The sequence below is a fragment of the Orycteropus afer genome, unplaced genomic scaffold (assembly GCF_000298275.1).
Source record: "Orycteropus afer afer isolate SDZICR_OR568_19922 unplaced genomic scaffold, OryAfe1.0 scaffold00130, whole genome shotgun sequence".
Classification (NCBI taxonomy): Eukaryota; Metazoa; Chordata; class Mammalia; order Tubulidentata; family Orycteropodidae; genus Orycteropus; species Orycteropus afer.
In genome coordinates, this window is record NW_006921717.1 from 2,707,589 (window position 1) to 2,709,718 (window position 2,130).

Genomic DNA, 2,130 nt, shown 5'->3' on the forward strand with positions numbered 1-2,130 from the left:
GCAGGCCGGCCACGCCCTCCTCCCCGCCCACCCGCAGGCCGGAGTCGCCCTCTCTGGGCCTCTAGAAGGGCCCTGGCCCTCCGAAGGACCCTTACCTGAGCGACTGCACAGACAAAGGCACGTCGGCCTTCTCCCTGCAAGGAGAGAGGCCGCCACAGCAGGTTGGGAGAGGAGCTGAGTGCTAAAGACACCCTGAGGAGATGCCCCCAAGGCGAAGGTCGGGGCTCGGGATTAAAGGGCGGAGAGGTAGGGTCTCAAAGGGAAGGTGGGCTCTCACCGGATCCCCTCCAGCATCTCCTTCAGCGTTAAAGGGTCAATCTGGTCCTGGGACAGCAGGGGAAGAAAGCAGACCCTGGGAGTTCAGCCAGGCGCGAGCAAGGATGCCCGTGCCCTGAGGACCTCCCCGCTAGGACTACCTCTTCCCTTGACAGTCCAGCCTGAGGGTCCGCACAACATGCACTTTTTTGCTGCCTCCCAAAGGCCCCTCTCTCTGGCTGTTTCCAGGCTTCTTGTCCTCTCTCTTCTCTGGGGGCCCCTTGGCGTCTTGGTTGGACCTCCCCCAAGGGTGAGTGAGAGGGTGGCTAGTGCCGAGGGAACCTCTGGGTTCAGCTCTCAAAACTACCTGGCTGAGTGCCCGCCTGGGGCCCCTGCTCAGGGACCAAGCACAGCACTCTGTCGAGAAGTGCCACCACCGCTGCTGGGCAGGCGGGCTGTGGCTGACCTCCCGCCAGGGGCCCGTGTGGAAGCCAGACCTCCTCACCCAGTAGCTGCCGTCGGCACCCCCCCATCACTTACCTCCTTGGCCTGGTTCCACAGGTCCTGTTCCAGGGGGTTCGGAGGCAACTGCGGCAGGCTGAACTTGAAGTAGGGCCTAAGATTCTTGTAGACGTAGACACAAGGGCCTGAAGCGAGAGCCAGGGCTGGTGTCCGGGGCTCATGCTGCTCCATGAGGAAGGTAGCAGCAGCGGCCGGCAGGGTGGGCAGGGAGCTCTCGGTCAGCACCGTCGGCCCTTTGAGCACCTTCAGGCGGGGCTGCCGCCCACCAGGGCCAAGGTCTCCCACCACCAGCTGTAGGTGCAAAGGCTCATCTGAGGCTCACGACCCAAAGACCCTTCCACTGGCCACCTTTTGGACTGAGCCTTTATGCCGGTCCCCATTCATTCATTCCCACACCAGTGTGCTACAGGGGTGGGGAGGAGGCGGAGGTTTTGCAGTCAGGCTTTGCAATCAAGCTGTGTGACCTTAGGAAAGCTGCTTGGCCTTTCTGAGCCTCAGTTTTTCCATCTGCAAAGTGGGACTACCTACCTCCTAATACCTGTGGTGAAAACCCACTCAGACAGCATGCTATGGAACCAAATGCTAGTGAGGGACGATTGGCGGCTGTTGTTTTCATTATTCATTCTGCAAACGTTTCTTCAGGGTCTGCTCTGTGAGCTACCATTCTAGGTGCTGAGGGGGGTTGGGGAAGGGGGCTGGACACTCAGGTCTGGCTTCTGGGCCAGGCTTCCAATTGATGACAGCGCTGAAGGCGCAGACGGACAGGCAGCGCGGGCCGTACCCAGAGGGGAGAACCCAGCTCTTTGGGCTCTTGGTTTTCCACCTTCTAATCCTTCCTCCAAGCCGCTGCGGGTGCCACGCAATCCCATTCTCTTTTGTGAGGCCCCCAAGGCCCCTCGGGAGCTGGTCCCCCACTTGTCTCCCATCAGCTTTCCATCATGCTGTGTTCCAGCCAGAATGGCGGCTGCCACAGAGGGGCTGGACACTGACATGGGTGACGTGCCAGGTACCCCGCCAGAGACTTTACATGCATCCTTTCATTCACTCGTCCTCACAACACTGTTATGTAGGTACTGTTACTGGCCCAAGAGGCCCTAGTGATGCAGTGGTTAAATCACTCGGCTGTGAACCAAAAGGTCAGCGTTTGGAACCCACCAGCTGCTCTGCAGTTGGCTTCTGTAAAGATTGACAGCCTTGAAAACGCAGTGGGGAAATTCCACTCTGTCCTCCAGAGGCACTGTGAGTCCTAATGGACTCGAGGCAGTGGGTGTGGTTTGAGCTTTGCTTCTGCAAAGATTGACAGCCTTGGAGACCCTGTGGGGCAGTTCCACTCTGTCCTCTAGGGGCGCTGTG

The 2,130-nt window shown here is 59.5% G+C and overlaps 1 protein-coding gene across 1 annotated transcript in view; it reads right to left on the bottom strand.

Moving 5' to 3' along the window:
• The window catches only part of BBS1 (Bardet-Biedl syndrome 1), a 17,049-nt gene that overhangs the window by 10,251 nt on the left and 4,668 nt on the right, over positions 1-2,130 (bottom strand). The window contains exons 4-6 of the mRNA XM_007944726.1: positions 796-1,068; positions 278-324; positions 96-134 (exon numbers count right to left, since the gene is read on the bottom strand). Coding sequence (XP_007942917.1) covers positions 96-134; positions 278-324; positions 796-1,068 — 359 coding nt within the window. The remainder of the gene's footprint in view (positions 1-95; positions 135-277; positions 325-795; positions 1,069-2,130) is intronic.